Genomic DNA, 22,098 nt, shown 5'->3' with positions numbered 1-22,098 from the left:
CACTTCCAGAAGGTGAAAACCCACCAAAAGTTAAAAATATCACAGGAATTCCACAGCAAAAAAGGCAGTACAAATCAATGTATGCTTGTATTCCATAGAAATAAAACTCTTAGAACTGGTTGAAATATTTTGAATTGTGATATGGATGAAAATGCAAAATTTGAAAAAAGTTAGTAGCATTTCAACTTATTTCCCCTCATTTTCCAATCAACTATAGAGCCGCTTAAATTTTTTCAAGATTTAAAAACAAATTTTCTTTACCCTTTGTGACCAACTCTAGAAATTTTTGATGTGATGAAAAAAATGGGCAAAAATCAATATCTGAATTTTACAGGGTGCTAAACTCATGTAAAGAAATTGCCAGCTTAAAAGTTATCTGTTTACTATTCAAATTAACCAGGATCTAGGAGAACAGTAATAAACCACCTGACAAGCCTATCCAGGCCTGCATTTGCATGGGACAGCCTAGGAGAAAGAAAGCTCACAGTCAATTGAGGCACTGAGGAGATTATGCAGCTTTCTAACACGTGTATTCACCACAGAGGGCACTGCCTGATTAGTCAAAGAAAGGCACAAGCTAAAGCAATCTGAGGACTGGCCTACCATAGAGTGGCATCAGGATCAAGAGAGTGCAAAGGGTAGTTTTACACCTCCAACCCTCCCGCAGCTGCACCAAGCCCTCCTTGGCCATTGCTGACCTAATTCATGAAATTACCTGAAGCCTGATGACAAAAGATGTCCCTCACAACCATCATTTTTAAGACAAGAAGATTCAGGCCTAAAGAAGCAAAATGATCACTCATGAGCCAACTTCAATCTTCTTGTAAGAAACCGTCAGAGGATCACTTTGTTTTTCAGAGACCAAGGGAAGGAGGAGTCTTTTGAGCCCCCCAGACCTTCTGGTGGGCAAGACTGAACATGACAAGCTTTGAAAAAATTTTTAAATAATGTCCTCTAAACCACAGAAAGGCCATTGAACTTTTAAGGATGTGCAGTTGACTGATTTAATGAGTAAGAGATACTGATAGCATTGAACAATACTTTGATTCATTATGAAAAACTGTTGCTTGAATAACACCCAGACTTCAAGGGAGTATATGGATCCCCTTGAGAGCATATATCCAAGGACTAAACCCTTATAATTGATTAACTCACATATCCCCATTTGTAACACGTGGTGTTTGTATCATCTCAGAGGGAGTGGAAGGAAAGGGATTGGCATCTGCTCAGCAGGCAGACTACCATGAGCACATCAAACCTGTCCTCTGCTCTCTACACTGGTTTCCCACAGATTCTGAATCAAGTTCAAGGTCTTGATCCTTATCTTCAAAGCACTCCATGGCATCTAAAAGATCTCCTAAAGCTCCAGAATGAAGACACTGGTTGAAAATTTCATTCCTCAGGCACGATGGAACTCTCTACAACAAGGTTAAAGCTCATCTGTATAGGAAACAGAACTTTATCAGAGGCTGGTCCAAGCATGTGAAATTATTTCCCCCAGGAACAATGGACCATCATAAACCTCACTGCCTTATGCTCTGCGTGCAAGGTGCATACCTTTGACCTTGGCTTCTCTAACAAATATGTATCATAGCAGTGTACACATTGAAAAACATGAAACAAAAACAACTCCACTGTACAGAACAAACAAGATGTGACAAGTGTTAGTCATATTGCTTAATGCATTACTGAAAGACATTCAGGTATTACAGTGATGAGATTCTTGCTATTTTGGATCATCTCAAAAAGGCAGCGAAGCAGAAGTGTATGGCTCCTTTAAGTGTATGTTCCTAAATAAAACCTTTATTTTTGCTACCACAACATAAATGAGCTGAAATACTATTTATCCTGTTTATTTAGGCCATTCAGCATCTAGCTCTACAGCTGAAATGTGTTGTCGTTTTATATATATATATATATATATATATATATATCCAGATTGCCTTTTTAAAGCAGGGAAGAGACATGTTGCTGATCAGTGGACCACAGAGCTTACATAATGCAGCTTATTGTGGTAAAGAGGAAGTTACATTTTTACTCAGAAAAACAAACAGGAAGTGGGAAGAACAGAATAAGGAAGTATAAATTTTGTAAAGACATTTTTCTGTCTACCAAGTGCAACATTTGTGCAAAACTGAACGAGCTTCCCTATTCGTTCTTCCGTGGACATGACGTATACAGACTTCAAAGTACAAAGGTTTGTATTATGTGAGAAATAAGAGTCAGCTAGAACTGCACAGAGCCCCAAAAGCATTGAAACTTCTATATGACCAAGAAATTATAGCTTCACTTGTTCATATCCCCTATCTTTCCACTCCTATGTGTTAGCATTGTCATCACCTACACATCTGGACCTGACTCTGCGTGAAGTGAAAGGCGTGTCACAGCCTGGCTTTTCAACTGCACGACACCTACCTATGTGGCACACCTCAGTCACAACAATATTATTATAGGCCTTTCGCTGTATTTGAGAGGTCTGCCACACAGGCCACGCAATAGAACAGTCACTTTGTTTTTTAATTTACTATTTACAAAATAAAAACCACACCATAAAAAGAGAAGCTGATTCTGTGCTCTAGGCCCACAAAACCAGAAGAACTCATTATCCCATGTGTTATACCTTGGAAAAGTTACAAGAGGAGCAGGTTTCCCTTTAAGCTTCTTTTGCTGCCTTGCCAGGGTCAGGCATGAACATGGCCTGCTGCAGTGCCTCAGGGAGAAAGGGAAGCCCAGAATAAGGTGACGCAGCCCCAGAAGCCACTCAAAAAAATTCAGCACAAGCTCCAGCCAAATTAAAGGCCTTCTGTACCAGAAGTATATCATTTAGTCTTTGTTTTGGATTCCACAATCCCTTAAAGCACTCCATCACAGAGGCCTATCCACCCTGCCAGAAGCTATGGAGACAAAAACTAAAATGGCAGGCTCTTCAGCAGGTGGGTTGTCTCCAAGCCCTCAGAAAAGGTCAGAGTTGTGCCTCCATGCTGTCTAAAGATCCATGATAAAACCTGTGGACACTACTGTGCTGGAGAGAAAGCATTCAGAAATAAGCTTGATACACTTTATATATCTTAAAGGATTTTATGAAAACTGAGTTCTGTGTGCAGAAGGTTTTCACCTGCAACTAAGTATGCTCAACACAGTATAGTCTGCTCACCACCATCTCTCTCCTCCTTTATGAAGAACTAAAATGGGAGGGGGGAGGGATGGATTTCTTAGGTCTACAGCACAGGACAAGGAAGCAGGACACCTGGATTCTATTCCCTAGTATGTCACAGGCTTACTGATTCACTTGCTTGGGTAAATAATGGTTACCTAACTCACTGTAGCTTTATACAACACCTAACACAATGGGGCTTTGATCCATGATTAGAGCTCAGAGATATGATTGCAATACGAATAAATAAGGTAATTAATACTTTTAAATAATAATTAATAAGTTCAAACCATTTCAAGAATCTCAGATGAATGGAGCTTTAGAAAAAAAAATGTCTTTAAAGAACAAAAAGAAAAAAGAGATGAAAATAAAAGGAAGGCATGTGAAATGAGGAAAAAGGTATGACTTGAGTTTGGAAGTACCTTGATTAGATCAGATCAAATTATTTTCAGAAAAAAAATATCAACAACAAAACCACAGTATAAAAATCTAGGCATAATGAATGTTCGTTTAAATGTATTCGTTAGTTAACCTCAATTTAAAAAACAAAAAACTTCCCTACAATAAGTTTTCTTTAAAGAAATCACAAAAATTATATGCCACTGCATTTGCTACATCTCAGCTTTAAATATCTGGGATACTGAGACAATGATTCAGATATCTCCCAATATTGCACAATGGTATAGTGGCAACTGAATTTTTTAATCAACAACAAAATTATGTTGTAGCGGGTTTTTTAATCTTGAAAGCATCTAAGTGACTGAGATGACCAGTTGGTAATACATACTAGAACCTTCTGAAGACAAATTGTCCATAGTAAATATTTAAAAGTGAGCTGGTCTGTGCCATTAAAATACAGCATCATCATCTTTCTGTTGCTGCAAAATAGTGAAAAGTTTTTGGATCCAAAGAAGACACTGTTTGTCTGAGTGGCATTCGGTATCTCACATTTTTCCAGAACTTTGTATTTGCTGAGTGAGATTTCTCTGTGAAGTCCCCTTTCCACCGGATGGCTCCGTGCTTTTGTTTAATGTATTTAATGGATTCTGGCATGTTTGTGTTGTCCTGTATTTTATCTAGTTCAATCAGAATAATTTTTATTTCATCTCGGATAAGAGCATTGTACACAGCCAGTTGCTGTTCAAAGGTATCTTCTAACACATTGTAACTCAATGCTTCTGATTCTAAAATTATCATCAGTCTTCTGCTTTGTTTGATGGTTTCATCAATAACATTGACCACAGCTGTAAGTAATGCAAGAATGATCAAAGCTGGCATAGAAAAGTTTCAACTTATGCAAAATTTCTCTCATTATTTTAAAACTACACACTTATGAGGCAGTGGCTCGCTCAGAAGATTAGTAGAGTATAGAACCTTTCAAAAACAGATTGTTAGATCCAATCCAGCTCACTTCAGCAACCATCAAAAGTGGTTTCTACCTGAGGGCTGTCCAGTGACCTGTTTGAAATGAGTTTGTAGTCTAGATCTCATTGAACAGACGTCCACACTACAAAACCTACTAAGGCACGGTGGGAGGCAATGTTCCCTGGTAGATAGAATGCTGGACTGGGACTCAAGAGACCTGGATTCTACATTTGACCATTGGCCTGCTAGGTGACCTTAGGCAAGTCACTTCACCACTCCGTGCCTCAGTTTCCCCATCTGTATAATGGGGGATTCTTACCTGCTTTGCAAAGCTCTTTGAACTCTACTGATGAAAAGCTCTACATAAAAACTAGATTAATTATTATTATTATTATTATTATTAATCAATAATGATTGGTGTCCCTGTTATTCTCACTTGAGGTTTTTTTTTAAATTAAATCATGGCCATCTTGTATTTCTGTCTCAGAAGAGGAATTTTTCATAAGGAATAGTTGCTCTGAGTCCCTCCTCCTTAAAAATTAGCAATGATATAGGCAATGCAGCTAAACTAAGTTTACAAAATTAGTCAGTCTCACATTGTTTTTTCATCACCAGCATACACAACAAATCTTAGAACAACATGTCAAAAGGAAACACGGCAAGGATAATATTAATTTTGCTATTTTTAACATACCTTCCCCTAGTAAATCATCCCTTCCAAGTATAAAAAGATTATATCCACACTGTCTCTCTAAGACCTCGGGTAGTATTCTCAGAACAAAGTTGTTCAGGGTGTAGATACATCTCACCCCATTGGGTTTTGGATACACGACGTATGCATCATAGATCTTCCCATCTGAAGCTATAAAGAAAGAGCAAGAGACTCCTTTAAAAAAACCCTACCTTTATTACAATTTTTAATTGTTTAGTATTTAAAATCCTTTGGCAAACGACCAGGAAAGGGGATGAAATGCTCTAAAATGAAGGGTGGATGACCAGTCATAGATCTAACTCATTGTCTCCTCATGTATGAGGGGTCTGCCACCATGTGGACTGGGCACAGCACCCTACGATCTGCAGGGAAAGAAGTCCCAGCTCCACTGGCCCTAGGTAGACATCCACAAGCACACCTATCTCCTCCAGAATGTTCTCCAGCCCTCCTCCTGCCTGACATTGGCTGAACATTTTAGCTGGTGGGAAATGCCAAATATTTGTCAGCAGAAAATTTGAGAACATTTTGGGGGTTTAGATTTGGTAGAAATTTCCCACCAAAAAAATTAAAAATTTTTCATAAACAAAACAAACAAAAATATTCAAATGCTTTTCAAAAACCATGTTGAGTAAAAAAAAAAAAGGTTTTATCAAAACTCAAAATTTGGTTTTTCATTGAAAAACTGGAAAAGTTCATCACATGAAATTTTCCTATGAAAATTTAATTTTTGACCAAAATTCATTTTTCGTCAAAATTCGTTTCCAGTGAAATCATTTCAACCAGCCCTACTAAACATTAATCCTCTCCCTGAGCAGGACAGGAAGCTAATGCTAGTAGAAGAAGGGGGGAGAACAGGGTTCAAAATCCTATTCCAGTGTAGGGATTCAAACCTGGGTCTTGCACATCCTGAGTGAGTGCCCTAACCATGGGGTTAAAGGTTATAAGAGCAACACTCCTATCTCCCCATTGCTATAGAGGGAGCAGCAGCAGCATCACCTCTTCCTCCTCTACTCATTTTGTGACTTTAGCCCCAAATTATTACTATTGTTATTTTGGGCCTAGAGTATTTGGCAAATTTGTATCAAATTCACAAATAGTTTCTAATTGACCAAAACAGGAATAACCCATTCCTCCAAAAAATGTTTCCTGGCTCTAATTGTAAGTGCTGTGGGGCAAAGGCCCCCTTTTTGTACTGTGCTTGTACAGTGCCCAGCACAACAGAATCCTAGTCAGTGTCAGGTGTTCTTAGGTGCTTCTGTAGTACAAAGAATAATATATCATGTAGCAGCTGCTCCCCCTTCTTAAACCTTTGCACACATCCCCACAGTACATAAAAGTAATAAAATACATGGTAATCAAGGAATGGGGCTGTGGTGCACTTTTTCCCCCTCTTGCACCGGCCTCTCATAGCTTTCAACTTTTAAAAGGAAGGAGATGGAGAAGGGGATGGATAAAAAGAGGAACTTGTAGACAATGTTCTCATCTTGAGAAAAGTCTGAGAGACTGATTTTCAATAGAAACATTCCAGGCAAAATCTCATATTGCCTCTCCTATACAAAAGCTTTTATAAAAAAAATTATTTTTAACTGTAGGCGGTACCATTGCTGCTAAATGGCAGTATGTTGCTCTGGTGACATCTACTGGTCACCAACAGGTAAGCTGTAAAGCGTATGGCAAAACAAGGTGCATTTTTTAGCAAAGCAGACAGCAATCCACAGATCTGGGGAATGCATGGATTTCTGGGTTGTACCACCTAACCATCATTGCCACACATACTTCCAATTGTTTATCATCTTAGTATATTATGCATTTTACTCACTCATTTCAAACACTCTCCAATTTCTTTAGAAAATTCTAAACAAGTTCTACCCCGGGGATCATTTCTTCCCCATCATCAAAAGACCTTCCTAAATACTCTTTTGCAAGATACAAAAATCAATCATAAAAAGGTAGCAAACTGGCTGCTCTACATACCTTCTTTCTTTACAAAAGCATGGCAAGAACTACGATACCAAAGCACAATGTCAATCTTGAAAAGCTTGAAGATTAATAAAGTAACAACTGCTAAAAGCAGCAATGCAACGAATCCTCCAGTCAGTGATTTGTGAAAATCTGCAACTGCATCAGTACAAGAAAAAAGAAGAAACTGTGGAATTTGTCTAACTTTGAACTTTCAAACTGTAGTAATATTCAAAAGCTACATTTCTATATTCTCATAATTTTTATAAAAATTGACTGTACATATGTATTACTACAGAACAACTATATCAATTATTGGTTGGGCAAATCAACAAGTAGAGCATCTAATACAAAGGAAAACAATTAACATTTTATGTTTTCATAACACTTGCTACTGGAGGATGTGAATGCTCTTACAAGCATGAATAAATCCCCATAACAGTGTTAGCAGTCGTTTATAGATGAAGAAACCTTGGCATAAAGAAATTAATACACAAGTTTTCAGAAGTAACCTCTAAATTTGACCCACTATGATTGATTGTTGTGTGTAGTCCAGGTTGAGGATTTCTGATGGTTAGTGTATAAGACAGTGAGTGAGTCAGGAGCCTCAATTTCTATTCCAAGCATCATCACTAACTCAGTGTGTGGCCATAAGCAAGTCCAACATACAGCACAGTAGTTTTGAACCTTGCTCATTCATTTCTATTCCTTGAAAGCTTCTCATAATTTACTCTAGTGTAGAAATCCTTCCAAACTCTGCTGTTTAAAATTTCCCTTCACCATGTGTACTTTCATCCTTTTTATTAATCTCCTAAATCTTCATATGCTTACCTCCAATTTCTGCGCACACATACGCACACACACCACCTTCCCCTCTGATTCCTGTCCCTCCCCCTCAACTCACACCTCTTAAAGTTAACTAAAAGGAAAAGCAGTTTATCTCTCTAGATACGTATATGACTCGTATAATTGTGGTATCTGAACACAGTAGCCAACTCTTCTTGGGAAAGTCAAGTCAAATGTACCCAATAATGCATTACCTCTGTGTTTTAATGCTATATATGTTGAAACTTGACCAAAGGAATTCAAAGCATGGCAGACAAAGTGATGTTCATAATCCTCGCTATTCACTTTGGAAATCTTGAGCCTCACCGTAGCGAGATGGCGTCCATCATAGAAAGTTTCTCCTCTATCCAAAAGGTAGCAAACACAGTAATAAAAACAACTCAATCCATACTGAAGTGGTTTCTTCGCTGGCAATCACAACAGGACAATAGTCAGTGATCTTCAACACTATGACCATATATCAGATTCTTTTCAGAACTGACAGATTCCTGGAATCCATAAGGGGATCCTCATGACACTTTGTCTATCTCTGACAAGCAGGATGGAGATCAGGGGACATCCTTATATAAACACAGTTGGTGCACTGTTTCCTCAAAAGCATACACAGTTTCTGTAGGCTACTCGTATAAAATATTTGCTTTACACATTAAACTTATGGGCACATTTCAGCTTGCAAAAACATGAGTGTAGGGAAAGGATTGTATTAGAGCTTTTAATGTCTTTCAACTCTGTGGATGTAGCTGTAGAGGCCACAGAAATGGCTGGGAGAGAATGCTCCCCAGCATAAGTATACATAAGGAACCTACAGGCTGCCACATAAGGTCCTTCTTCCATCTCACCACAAGCCCTGGTGTAGGAAATGGGCCCGGGGCTAGAGAAGGTGGGACCATAACTCTAATACAATTCTGGGCGTACCATCACCCACAGACAGTTCAGGCACGGCTGCCATTTCAGCCCCAGGAGTAGCACGGAATTAGGAGGGCTTAGCCCTCCCGTCCCTGGGCTGTGAGGTTTGTGCTGCACTTTTAAGAGGCCCAACACAAATTCTTCCCCATGGTATTTTCCAAGGCCCCTGTGGTGCTAACCTTATCACACATTGGCTTAGTAAAGTGTGGTGGGGTAAATATTGCATTAGAAATTGTAACTTTTTAGCACTGGAAGAATGGGGGAATATTTATCTTGTTAATTTCACATAACGTGTCTCACATTAAAGAATTTATCTGCTTATCCAATTAATGTTTATCACTAAAAATATTCTATTTACCATTTGAAATGTCAACTAATTATTTAAATATATTCATAAATGAAGGTTATAGACCTTATACATCAGTGATATATGGATTAATTATCTATCACATACAATAAACCCCCTAAACTAAAAGAATATTATTGAGGTTGCAAGGTCAGAAGTTAGGAAATGCCAGAATTACGACTGGACAACCTTAATCTGGGCCTCCTCCATGGCTGCATTATGATATACTCTTTAGTTACATGATCACTTACTCTGTTTCCATAGGACCATGCATCATTCATTGCACAAAATGGCATGGTGCTCACTTAGTGAGCAACTATTCAATATTTTATTTTCCCCTTGTTGTTCAATGTGTAACCCTAGACCTGATTTACCGCATGGTATTCAGACCACACTCTGAAGGTAGAATTAGTAATTTCCTTGTGGAATTTTCTTCATTACAGTATCTGAGTGCTTCATAAATATTCATTGATTTATCTTCACAAACCCGCCGGGAGATGAGGGGTGGTGGAAGCCCCATCTTGCAGATTTTTTTTCAAAAAGATTTTGATTTTGCAAAAATCAGAAGAAGTGTCCACTAATTTTGGGTGCCCAATTTGAGGCACCTAAGACTCTGTCCCAGTCCCCTTACTCAGGCAGTTCCAGTTCCCCCCATCCCAGCTCCTCATCTGATCCATCTTTCTCCCCAACTCTGGCGCCCAGCCACCTCCTTCCCCAATTCATCCCCGACACCCAGCTCCTTGTCCTAGTCTCTTTTCCAGCCAGTCCCAATTCTGCTCCCATACCCAAACTCATCATCAGATCTGTTTCCCCTCCTTGCCACCTCCTCTCCTCACCCCACTGGTTCTCAATATCCTTGCTCAGAAAGTCCCAATCTTCCCTTAGCTCTTCATACTATCTCAGTCCTCCCCACACCTACTGGCTTCCCATTCTTCCCGATTTACCTCTCCAGCTCCCTATCCTAGCCTCCTTACCCACCCCAAGTCCCTCCCTCCCTCAGCCCCTTCCTGCCAGCCGCCAGTCATAGTTCCTGCCTCCCAAATGTTCCTTGTTCCTGTCTGCACCCCTACATGTCTGGCTGTAGTCCCCTCTGCATTTGAATCAGGCAGCTTCCTCTCTCACACTGCCTGGGCCCAATGAGGTAGAGGTGTGTGGGGGGTGGTCACTGAGAGCACAGGAGAGGGAGTCTCCCTGCTCTCAATTCAGGTGCCCGTGCCCAGACCCAGACCGGGTAGCATCCCAGAGCTGCACGAGTGCAGGGAAAGTCCTGCTGAGCCCTCATCTGAACCATGTGGATGGAATCTTCAGGGAATTTACCTGTAAAATCTAAGAAGTTTCTAAGGCTCATAATTTAGCCAAATTTTGGCATATTTTCCTGGGGATGGCAAAATATGCAACCCTAACACAGAGGCTACCCCCAGCCAAATATAAAGCCCCTGCTCCAAAGCATATGGGCCCTAGATCATTTCAAATAAAAGGTTGCAGAATTTTGTAACACAGGGTAAAAAAAAATCATTTTGCCCCAACCTCATTCTCAGAAATGCCAGAACTGTTTTGACTGGAATTAAAAGGGAAAAAAATCAGCTTGAGGCAGAACCCAGCATGTAAAATTTCAGCACAAACAATTAAAGTATGGCAAGTAATAAGCAACTGAAAACAAGGTCTTTAACCGAAAGTGTTGGGAACCTTAGTCAAAGGCAGTGCTACCAGCCCCACCTATAATTAGATCACAAAAGTGTGTTTATTTGTGTAACAGTAAATTTTTCATAGCTGGCTCAAACAAAATACAGAAATTATATAAGATTTTAGTTGATAATCCAATGCATTCTGATCTGGAAGCATACTTACTCATAATCTTCCTCTTCAAAAATTCTACTCTTATAATATAGATCAATGTATGTGTTGTTGACTGTCCAGTACACCTGAAACACTTCAGCGCCTGTTACATTGCAGTCCACTATGACACGTGAGCCTACAAGACAGTTACAAAGTGGCAATTTAAATAACTATATTGTAGTTAAAGGCCATACATTCTCTACACTAATGCATATAAGAATGCAAAATCCACTGGAAGACAGCTACAGGCATGGAGTGGGCAAAGCAACAACAGCAGCTTCATAATACACTCTCCATGCCTTCCCGCTCCATCTCACAGAAACCCCTCTGAACCAAATGTACAAATTCAGAGATCTGCAGGTTAGGAAGGGGACTGGCTGGACCAGAAGGAGCTGAATTCAGGAGAGAATAGCCATTCTCTGTGGCATCAACCACCCAAAAGTTTCACAGGGGTTTCCTCACAGGACCTGTTCCACATCTGTAGGCATTACGGAGCAGTCACTTCTAAAGAGCACAGAAGGAGCTGTGGTGCAGTGAAGAAGGCGGCTAGGGAAAGCAATGTTGCCTCATACAACCTCCTCTGCCTCTCAAAAATATTCCCTCGTCTGTTCCACCTTCTTCTCCCTCAGGAAGTTAATATATGAGAGACCCTCTAAGCTGAATCTCATGGAGTTTCCTGGCTGCTAAAGGTTTGTCTACACACTAGCTGAGAGGGTGATTCCCAGTGCAGGTAGACAGACATGCGCTACCTCTGCTCGAGACAGCCTGCTAAAAACACCAGCATGGCTGTAGCAGCTTGGCTAGCCACCAGAGTATGTTTCCAGGGGGTTGGGCAGAATTAAACTTGGGAAGCTAGTCCATGCCACTGTGGCCACACTGCTATTTTTAGCATGCTAGCTTGATCAAAGCTTGTGCGTCTGTCTATCCACGCAGGAAAGCATCATCCCAGCTGTTGTATAGACACACCCTTAGTCTTTTTTGTCGCATAGGGGGCACTTTTGCTGTAAAGTAGGATATGACTAAGCAAACAACACTTGGAAATCCTCTTGAGTCTAAATTCTGTTTAGGATACACTTTATTATTTTGTTATAAGGAAATTTGCTTACCAAGTTCTGCTTCAATGGAATTGTTTCTTGGGTAAAATATTTCTGGTGGAGTGTTCCGTGGACTCACTAAACAAAACAAAGTTATTTCAGAAATTCAATGGCAGCTGCAGCATATGGTAAGTGCTGCATGACCACAGTGATGACATTCCCAAAGAATGCCTTAAAGACAGACATGGAAACAGTGACTTTTCAATAGTGATCAATATTAAAATGCAATAGCCAAACCCTTCATGTTTTTGTTTGCTACTGTAGGTTAATTTACTCTTCTCTCCTCTTTAATCTCTGGGGCTGCTCTATCTTGGCACAAGGGAATCAACTCTGAACAAAATGGCAGCAAAACCACAAGAATACAAAAGTGAAGTGTAAACCATCATCTCGCTCTCTCATATACACACACACACACACGTGCTGTTCTTTAGCTGTAGCTGAGAATCTGGATAGTATTTTTGAAGTGCAAGGACATAAAAAAATAAAAGGTATATACCTGTCACAGTTAGACTAATGTCTCGTGAAATGTTATATTGTTTTCCCTTGTAAGTATATGATGTTCTGCATGTGTAGTTTCCTTTGTCGTGTAGAGTTGCATTTTTAATCACAAGATAATCATTGGAAGAGACAAACCTTTCCTCTTCAAGCAGTTCACACTCCTAAACACAATTACAAAGCTCTGTTAAATCACAAATATTATATTCTATCATGTCCCTCCAGGGCTTGCCTGTATGCTGCAGCCTAAGCTTTTCCTGGACCATAAAGCTGGGACAGTCTCCCTGGTTTGTCTTGGAAAAACACAAACATTTCCCTAGGCTCTGAGGTTGTGATTCAAACCAACTCCAGGTCTGTCCACAGACAGGCTTAATTACAACAACTCATTTTACAGAGGGGGAAGTAAAGCAATGAGAGGCCAGAATTTGCAGAAATGTCCACTAATTTAGGGTACCTCAATGATCAGACACCCAACCTGACATACCTAGTATCTGATTTTTCAGAGTACTTAACTTTTTTTTAAATGGAGCTTTGGATTGCACAGACATTAATCCATCCTCACAACATTCCTGTGAGGAAGGTGGATAACTATTATTATTCAGATTTAACAGTTTGGGAAATGGAGAAAGGAAGACAAAGGAACTTGCCAGAGTCAGACAGTAAGACAGTGGCCAAGGTAGGATTAGATCACAGGACTTTCTGGCATTTCCTGTTTTTTGAGTGCTAGACAACTTAAGACAAAACAATTTCTATTATGTACAACTGTAACAGTCCCCTTCATAAATAATCAAGGTAGCTTGAACTCTGCACCTTCAAGATTGCCGCACAGACCTCTGTCACTTAAGCTAAAGGACTAACAGCAAGGAGCAGGAACAGGTTTCGTACCAGCCACTGGAGGAAGTCATGTAGCATATGGGAATGGTCGACTACATATGCAGAAGTAGCACCCATTTTACAGGCTGCACAGCCAAGTACCCAGACATAGCACATTCCTTCTAGTAGGCAATGTGGAAAAAAGGAAAAGATTTGAATCTGACATATTAGATATGTAGTCATGGGTTTCTGCATCCAGCAGACACCTGAGAATACCATCACGGAGATCTTACGAGATGTAGCCAGGATCGACTCCTCTCTACTGGCACCATGGTGGAAGATCAAAGCCTTGAACATCTCCCTGATCCCACATATTTCATTTGTCCTGAAGGGATCTGCCATGGTGAAGGTACCTCTTAACAAGGCAGACAGCATCGTCAGGCAGTTAGTGAAGAAGTGGATATTACTTCCCCAGAGGGCCAGCAATGAACTGGTGTACATCTCACACAGGCAGGGAGGCACCAAGTCCCTCAAATGGGTGATCTGTGCAATGCTGTGGTGATCACTCACGCCTTCTGCCTACTGACGTGCCCTGACACCATGGTGAGGAACTTCACAGAGAGTGCTATGCATGACATCATCAGGAAGTGAATAGCCAGGACCCCTTCCAACCAAGATGTTGCCACCTACTTGAGTGGCTCACTGGAAGGCAAATTTGGAAGAGAAGGAGGAGAGTGCTTCATTCTGGACGGGTACCTGCAATGCTATGCAATGACTGGAGAACGTATCAGCTGCCACTGGAAGTGGAGTGAGGAACACCAGGAGCTGGGAGTCCTGGTGCCACAGGTGAAGACTACAGATCACACTATCATCACTCCAAGAGCTAGAACTATGCTGGAGAGGACCCTGAAGGATGCCATCCGCTGCCAGTACGTGGAAAACCTGAAACGGAAGCTAGCCCAGGGTAAGGCCTTTGAGGTGATATGCAAGTGGGATACCAACAACCACTCTGGGGGCAGTTTCACCCAATTTGCTGACTGGATGGTCACCCACAAGGCCTGGCTCAACTGCGTCCCACTGCACTGAGCCATCTGCCACAGGAATTGGGACAAGCAATGCAGAAAGCGTGGCTATGCCAACGAGACACTACCTATGTCTTGTGTAGCTGCAAGCCCCATTCCAGAGCCTGGCATCTGTGACACAGCGACATCCAGAATTGACTAGTCAGAGCCATCCTGCCACCCTGGGGAAGGTGGCCGTAAACGCTGCCATCCCCGGAACAGACAGCCAACTGCGACCGGACATAGTCATCATCAACAAGGAATGGAAGAAGCTCACCATGCTGGATGTCACAGTTCCCTTTGAAAGCAGGACCCAGGACTTCCACGATACCTGATTTCAGAAGCTGGAGAAATACGTTCCTTTATCCAATACCTTGAGAGCTAGGTACTATGAGGTTCAAACTCACACGCTGATCATCAGAGCTCTGGGCACATGGGACCCCCAGTAATGAGCAAGTGTTTAGCGAATGCAGTATTGGTCAATGCTACACTTGGCTGATGCTGCAACTCATGACGTCGGATGCCATCAGATGGTTGAGGGACATCTATCTAGAACACATCACAGGACATTGGCAATACCAGGGGAGATGAGCTGGAGTGCTGATGAGAAGCAAAGTCAGGAAAGTAACTGAAATACTTCCCTGATGGATTGTATTTTCTAAGGGACGACCTATCCTAATTTCTCAATTACTGAGGGACAATCTTTACTCATTGCTATATTTGCTTTTCACAACCGTCTGTATAACTTTTTCATAAGTGTTATACCCAACTATTTGGATACTAATATCTTTAGACTTATTAATCTAAATTTGGGTTATCACTGATTATGTACTATATGTATTGTATGACTTTTATTTTCATTTTATGTATTTTTAGATAATCTAAGCACTACATCCAGATGCACAGACACTCTTTCCTTAAGCTGTGTATTAAATAATTTTAACATTAGCTTTAATAAAAAATTTAAATCTTTTCCCTGCATTTTCAGAATTGATCTTGTGTAACTTCTCAATGGGATATGAATCCTCTCTCACTAATAAGGCTTGTAAAGGGCATCAAACACCAGTGTAGAAAAAGAGTATCTAGAACTCATTGTTGGAGAGCCATTAAAAGCAACTAAATATCAAGGTCCTAAAACAGAAACTCCCCTCAAAATGCATGCACAGGAAAAAAATTTCATTACTTTTTTTTTTTAAATGATTCATCAAGAAAATTGGACTTTGAATGAAAAACACATATTTTAAAGAAAATAAGAAATGCTGACATTAAACAATCGTCATGTTTTCCATAACTCCCCCACCCTTTCTAATAGATTAAAAGGTAGAAGGGGAGAACATATACTCACTTATAACACTGAAATATAACATGAAGAATTATTAACAGTAAGATTAGGGAGCTTTGATAGCTACGTTTTTAATGATTTGTAATTATGGGTAGTGAATGAGTACAAATGAGGTAACTCTTAGGTCAAGACCTTGCTGGCACAAGCGTGGTTTTGGCAATTCCTTCATACAGAATTGATGATTTGCTTAAAATGATATTATTGCCAACAAAACAAAGGTAACATGTTATGCTGGACGTCTGGGGATAAAAACACAATCCTGTAACAAGAAGCCTTTTTTACAGAGAAGATTCAGGGTAACGTGACACAAAAACAACATGCTTTTGTTTTTTTCATGTTCTCTGTATGTATATATATCTCCTCACTGTATGTTCCATTCTATGTGTCCGATGAAGTGGGCTGTAGCCCACAAAGCTTATGCTCAAATAAATGTGTTAGTCTCTAAGGTGCCATAGGTACTCCTGTTCTTTTTACAAAAACAACATGACAACAAAACTGCAAAACCAGATCACTTGAATTTGAGCATGCACAATGCATGGGTCATCCAAAACCTAAAGAGTTGGTTTGTTAACAGCCAAACTCCAAACCGGAGAAACACCAGACCAGAAATTGAAGGAGAGGACTGAAAGACCAGACTAAGAGATTGGGGAAACAACCACCATCAAGAATTCTAGGAAGACTTCCGGTGCCCGAGAATGTGGTAACTTGAGCCCTTTGCCAACTCCGTCTTATCTGTTATTATTTGTCTGGCATAAATGTATGTCCAGATGCTATAAGTGACAATAATTCTATCAGAAATTGTATAATTAAAGGCCAAAATTGATTACGCCCAAATTGGGTGGACTTGTGACTCAAGCTCTCCAACTTTTACCCCAACAGCATGGTCCCTTGGCTCTCAGCCCAGCACACTTTTGCTAGGCCAAAGAATATCTGGATGAGGGAAAGAGCTGCTATTTAGACTGTGTAATATAATTTTATTATGGGAAGCAATAAGCAGCCTTAACGTAAAAGGGAGCATAGCAACCCCACACCAGATAATTCCCTTTATGAAAGATGAGAACATTGTTTACTAAATTTATTTTCACAAGGAAACTATATTCAAGGCAGTTACACGTCACTAGCAAGTAAGAATATGGCACCTACTGACTATGTGGTTTGGTGGCTCAAATTAGAGCTCACTTTCTGATCCATAATTCATAAATACAAAGCACAGACCAAAAATTAGGGGGTCTCTAACTAGTGTATACCTTTAGAGAACAAAAGCTAAAGGTAATTGTCACCTTTTCTCAGTTTATTTTGCAAAAGCTCTTCTCACATTTAAAAAATGCTGTCATTTTTCCATTGCCATTCATAAACATCAGTAACTGGTATTAAAAAACACTGATTATAGTTTACATATCAAGGAGTTATGACAGCAAAAAAGTACTATTTTTACCTTATACCACTGAAGGGGCAAAGTATTCTCCTCATCTCTGAAGTAATCCAAATGAGGACACACAACCTTAGCATGTGACGATGTTAGTATCTCCTCCCCAATGGCAAATTTTTCATTAAAGCATGAACCATAAATATTCTTGAACACTCTTAGGTTCATATATATTTTTCTGCAGCTTGATAAATTCCTGCAATGGAACATAAAATAGCTGAATTAAACCACTTATCATATTATCCATGTGTATTATAGCCTCACAACTTCAGGATATGCAGCTTCTTTTAGAGGAGAAAGAGGAGGAGTTTGGATGTCTGTAGTTTCTACAGTAAACTGACCATTATATTTGGCCCATCTTGAAAGAGTAAAAAAATATTATGAACATGCCCTCTATTGTATTAATTCCCTCCACAGCAGTACTTATGGAGAAATGTAACTATATACTGATTATCACACCCATCCCCCACAAAAAAAGCAAAAACAAAAAAACCCTACACACAACTTTGCAGCTTACTTCTGCAGTAGTATAACTTTTTTTAAAAAAGTCTTTACCTTATAACACATTCATAGGATCCTGAATCTTTTAAAGTTGCAGGGAGAAACCAAATGAAGTTATTTTGCTGGTGAATTCTGGAATGTTTGTCTTTAGCCACAGATGTTTGGCTACCAGTTTTGTACCAAGTCAAGTTGTAGTCTGTGTTTTCAAAATTCATTATTTTATCTACTGAACAGTTGACAGCAAGTGGCTGTCCTTCATGTACAAAATTGTGCTTAAGAAACACATCATTCACATCATAGACTTCACATTTCTCTAAAGAAAGACAAAATGAAAAACAAGAGAAGAGCTTAAAAATTGTAAAAGAAAATTTTGAGTTTATTTCTTTACCATGTTGACAAATTTTACTACAATTTCAACATTCATCCTTAATTCAGTTACAGGAGAGAGAACTACTGTTATTCATCTTCAGACTGGAAGATACTCCATAATCATACTCAACGATGTGGTGGATGTAGCTAGGCAACTGAAATGAAATATTCTGTGTTCTGCATGCTGCACTTTTAAATATGGGCAAATCCCTACTGCAGGGTTGCCATTTTTGTTTTTCATCTTAGATGCAGAATGTTAGTGAATCGTTGTTTTCTCTGACGCACCCACATAGACTTCTTATTTGTTCTTACTCTGCTTCTTAACTTAGCTTCTTCATCTGAAATAAGCCATCAATAGAGAATAATGCATGTTCCCATCTTTCTGTATGTAAAAGCATCCAGTTAATGGAATTTTGAAGATGAAAGTATAAATTGTACAAATATCAAGGGGTTTCCACTCAGCCACCTTCTCATGAGCACGAAGGGAAAGATTTTTCAAACCACTCAATACTGGCCTAATTCTGCTCCCACTGAACTCAGTGGGAGCAGAATTAGCCTAGCGGTGAGCATTTTTGAAAACTCCTACCCTATGAACCTTTTGTCAGAGGTGTCAACTCTGGTGTCATGGTCTATTTCAGACTCAATCACTACATGTTGCTCATCTAAAATTCCTTTTGTTTCAGTTTGATTATGGTTTTCTTCCTCATGCTCTACTTCAACATATTTTTTTCTGTAGTACTGTATGCTGTTAAACTGTTGCTACAGCCTGTGCCAAAGGGCTGTAATTTAGTGGTGGGTGAAGTCATTTCTGTACCTATCGAGCCAAAGCAATCTTTCCCCTTTTAAACGTGGAGGGTATGAAACACATGCAAATATTGACCTGATCTGGCTATAAAGAACATAAAGAGTACTGGAATAGGCTCCTTTCTGCTGCCAAACCCTAAGCAGTATCTAAAACAGCGACATGTTTTATGAATGCCCAATATCAATGTCTAGGAAGCTAACTCTGTGCTATCTAGCATTTTCATGGCACAGGTAAGAATTATAAGATGCACAGGCAGGGAGGCCAACAGGAGTACCTATTGCCATGGAAGAGAGCAGCCAGAGGATATCAGCCCCTCCACACTAATGGCTTGCTAGCCACAAAATTTTCATATAAAAGTTAGGACATCCACCGGACTAGTGAGCCACACAGCTCCTCTGTCCACAGACATAAAACTCATCTTCACCAGAATAATCTGTTAGAAACTCCGTGAATGAAAATTCATGGTGTTTTTCTTTTAATCAGACTGTGTCCTGCTGCAAGCTTTTTGGATAGGAGGATTTGGCCCTTAGCTTGAAAAGCAATATAGGATCCTTTGGAATATAAAGGCATTATATGCTATTATGTAGCATTATTGCTATGATATTATTACTGTTATATGATCAAATAACAAAGGACAATATACCATATTATTGTGCAAATGATATACTAGTACAAATAAGCTATTTTCTAACTGTAGAGGCAAGGTCAAAATTTCTTGTATTACTGGATATGTTTAAGATAAATTTTCATACTGCACCTCATCTATACTTTTTTTTTTTTTAACAACTATATTATATTAAAAAACACAGTTAGGAGAAACCAGATATTTCTCCCACCCCAAACATCTAAATTCAATTTCCACCTATTAGATCAAGTGAAGAAGCATTTTAGGTTATTGTATTATAGTAATTCATTTGTGCTGGTATATATGATAAGGAAGCAAGGCATTAACCAGGATATATGGAGATCACACTAGCAATTCATATATTATTTTCACTAAATGTGCACATTTTGCATTAGTAACATTCTCTGAAAATGCAATAACTGTCTGTCCCCAATAGCATCTTATTCAGACCAGATCTATTAGAAATTGAGAGAGAGAACGAGCAGCAGCAGCAGATCTGGATTGTTAGCCCTGACTGAAAGGCAGAGCAAGATGGATGAAATTCAGACCTATATCTGTTACAAAAAGTAGGTTATCATATCTAAGTAAAGTGATTAACTGGTTACAGAGTTGGTATCTTCAAATTTATGACCATGTGTATGTTTCATTATAATGTGAACACATTCAGCAAAGCTAAGCCCCAAAAGTTGTTCAATAAGATATTCAATATGCCAGAATGCTGCATATTACACTCTGCTTCAAAGACTTCTACTGTTAAGACAGTATGCAATGGAAACAATTGCATTCCCTAAGCACAGAAGTACCACTATTGTTAAGATTGCTTATCTTTAGATGTACATATATTCAGAAACAGCTACTCTCTAAGAAAATTACTGTAATGTCTGTGAAAGAACCAGTTTTGGAACAAACCCTTAAGGATCCACTGATTAACTTACCTGCCTTGAGTGAATAAAGAAATACTGTTATACTGCACAAAAACAATGTCGTTGATGTCATGTTTCACTAGATAGGGTGAAAAAAAGAAAGACCTCAATAATGGCTTTCAAAAAACACTTCAAAGCTGAATTTCAATAGTTTATATTAATGTACACTCCACACATTATTTAAATTTATATAGTATTTTCTTCCAGAAGGCTTTCAACACGCTTTATAAATTTGCAGTACATTGGAGGGAATCACTTACCCAATAGTGCAGTGGTTTTCAACGCGTGGTCCACGGACCCCTGGGGAGCTGCAGACTGTCTAAGATTTCCATTAGAAATTTTTTAGGGATCCACAAATGAAAAAAGGTTGAAAACCACTGTGCACTAGTGAAATGCACCCATCTCTGCGATGGAACAATGGGACCATTCTGCATCAGTCACTCTATACAGCATTTGTTTTCTATTAAGGAGGGGGGAGGCGAAGAATAACTTCTTTAATTGAAACAGAGGGATTTTAGCTAGGAAGAATATAATTACCTAAAAACTGCAGCTGGAGCAGGACACAAGGATTAACCACCCTATTTTTGTTAAAAGGGCCACAGGATCTTTAGATGATCACTGGTTCACATCTCAGACTGAAGATGGCACTTCCAGCTGAGCCGTACCCCTTACACAATATTGTGAAATGAGCTCAGAAGAACGCAGTGTACTGAGTCAACAGCATTACATCTTGCAACATCTGCTTGCCTTTTATTTTTTAAACTCCTCCTTATATGTTTCCCTTTCAAGTATCAAACAGGACCAGTCTTGCTTAGCTATGAGAAAGGGTGAATGACTGCAAGAATGTTGAGCACAAAGAGTATGTTGAGCATTAAAAAGTAAAGACAAACATTTCTGGGTGGAATTTCAGAAACTTTCTATAGTGATGAAACCTGACATTTTCTTATTGAATTCAGTACATAAATAGCAATGCTTAACTTAGCATACACGTTGGTGTCACTTTAAAAAATGAAAATATTTTGATGGAAAGAGAACATTATATCAAAGAATGGGATTATTTCTGACCTCCAGTTGTTTTCTGCCATTTTCCCCTTTATAACTTTTTGCACAGATTTGAGTAGATTTTTAATGCCAGATATGTTAGCCTCCAGCTGTCTTATCTGTACTTAGCACCAGATAGTCTTACGGTTGGGGTACCCCCATAAATGAAACATTGAGAAACAAAATGCTGGTTTCCTGATGTTCTCTGGCCAAATCTCCAGTGCAGTTCCCTGCATGCTGCCTCTCCTCTCCAAACTGCTCTTTCGAGCCACCTGAGCTTCCTTCAGTGTGGGAAACCTCTAAACAGGACATCCCAGGGATTTCCCTAGATGCCCCCGGGGTATGTGTGTACAGCCCCCTGAATTTCCCCAACAACGCCCCCCGTTACATGCAATGCTGCCAATTTAGTTGTTGGTTGGAAATCTGAATTGAAATTGAAATTAAATTACAATATTAATATACACTTTAAAAGTATAGAC

The 22,098-nt window shown here is 39.5% G+C and overlaps 1 protein-coding gene across 1 annotated transcript; it reads right to left on the bottom strand.

Annotated features, from left to right (window-relative positions):
- Positions 1-3,728: 3,728 nt before the first annotated feature.
- LOC116832867 (interleukin-1 receptor type 1-like) lies at positions 3,729-20,651 on the bottom strand. Its single transcript, XM_032793960.2, has 10 exons — positions 20,591-20,651; positions 17,911-18,169; positions 17,365-17,551; positions 12,715-12,877; positions 12,231-12,296; positions 11,137-11,260; positions 8,231-8,379; positions 7,206-7,349; positions 5,214-5,381; positions 3,729-4,398 (listed from the first exon to the last, which is right to left on the bottom strand). The coding sequence occupies exons 1-10, from the start codon at positions 20,649-20,651 to the stop codon at positions 4,019-4,021; spliced, it is 1,701 nt and encodes a 566-aa protein (XP_032649851.1). The 3' UTR covers positions 3,729-4,018.
- Positions 20,652-22,098: the final 1,447 nt, after the last annotated feature.

Source organism: Chelonoidis abingdonii, chromosome 1, assembly GCF_003597395.2.
Source record: "Chelonoidis abingdonii isolate Lonesome George chromosome 1, CheloAbing_2.0, whole genome shotgun sequence".
NCBI classification, from domain to species: domain Eukaryota; kingdom Metazoa; phylum Chordata; order Testudines; family Testudinidae; genus Chelonoidis; species Chelonoidis abingdonii.
The sequence above is the reverse complement of the archived record's forward strand: the minus strand, read 5'-3'. Positions and strand labels throughout refer to the sequence as shown.

Bases quoted from the DNA above. Each gene is read 5' to 3' on its own strand.
- LOC116832867 (XM_032793960.2), bottom strand. From the start codon at position 20,651: ATGACATCAACGACATTGTTTTTGTGCAGTATAACAGTATTTCTTTAT. The intron at 12,297-12,714 runs GTATATACCTTT...TGTTTTGTTTAG, and splicing joins CATTAGTCTAACTGTGACAG to TGAGTCCACGGAACACTCCA. The intron at 7,350-8,230 runs GTAATGCATTAT...GTACTGATGCAG, and splicing joins TATAGCATTAAAACACAGAG to TTGCAGATTTTCACAAATCA.